Source organism: Pterocles gutturalis, unplaced genomic scaffold (genome assembly GCF_000699245.1).
Source record: "Pterocles gutturalis isolate BGI_N339 unplaced genomic scaffold, ASM69924v1 scaffold41813, whole genome shotgun sequence".
Taxonomy (NCBI): Eukaryota; Metazoa; Chordata; class Aves; order Pterocliformes; family Pteroclidae; genus Pterocles; species Pterocles gutturalis.
Genome location: NW_010127151.1, coordinates 480 through 1091, shown reverse-complemented (window position 1 = coordinate 1091; position 612 = coordinate 480). Strand labels below are relative to the sequence as shown.

At 64.2% G+C, this 612-nt stretch overlaps 1 protein-coding gene across 1 annotated transcript in view; it reads left to right on the top strand.

Annotated features, from left to right (window-relative positions):
* Positions 1-161: 161 nt before the first annotated feature.
* The window catches only part of LOC104465947 (sodium-dependent serotonin transporter-like), a gene marked incomplete at both ends in the record, with an annotated part of 826 nt that continues 375 nt past the window's right edge, over positions 162-612 (top strand). Inside the window, 2 exons of the mRNA XM_010079196.1 lie at positions 162-289; positions 411-523. Coding sequence (XP_010077498.1) covers positions 162-289; positions 411-523 — 241 coding nt within the window. The remainder of the gene's footprint in view (positions 290-410; positions 524-612) is intronic.

Below are 612 nucleotides of genomic sequence, written 5' to 3'. Positions count from 1 at the left end.
CCGCATCCCGGGGGCTGAGCATCCTTCCCCATTTTCCTGCTGGTTTTGGTGCGTGGGGCTGGGAGAGGGACCCGCTGGGGTTGCAGGCGACCAGGGCAGCAGAATCACGCTAGTGGGAGGTTTGTGCCGCGGGACACATCTCCCTGCTTTGTGCCTCCCAGGGACGCGCTGGTCACCAGCACGGTGAACTGCCTCACCAGCTTCCTCTCCGGCTTCGTCATCTTCACCGTGCTGGGCTACATGGCCGAGATGAGGGACGTGGAGGTGGAGGATGTCGCCAGAGATAAAGGTTTGTCCCATCAGCTGGGGCACAGCCGCTCCGGCTTTGGAGCATCTTCCCCCCGCACGGTCCCGCCGGCACCCAGGGCTGTGCTGGGGGAACGGCAGAACCAGCCGGTGTCCCCTCCCAGGGCCGAGCCTCCTCTTCATCACCTACCCCGAAGCGATCGCCAACATGGTGGGATCCACCTTCTTCGCCATCATATTCTTCCTCATGATGATAACGCTGGGGCTGGACAGCACGGTAGGCACCGCCGCGGAGCCTGGGGACATGTTCCCAGCGGGGACTGGGGATGGCTGTGTCCTGTGGGGGACAGCGGGGTGACAAGGGGA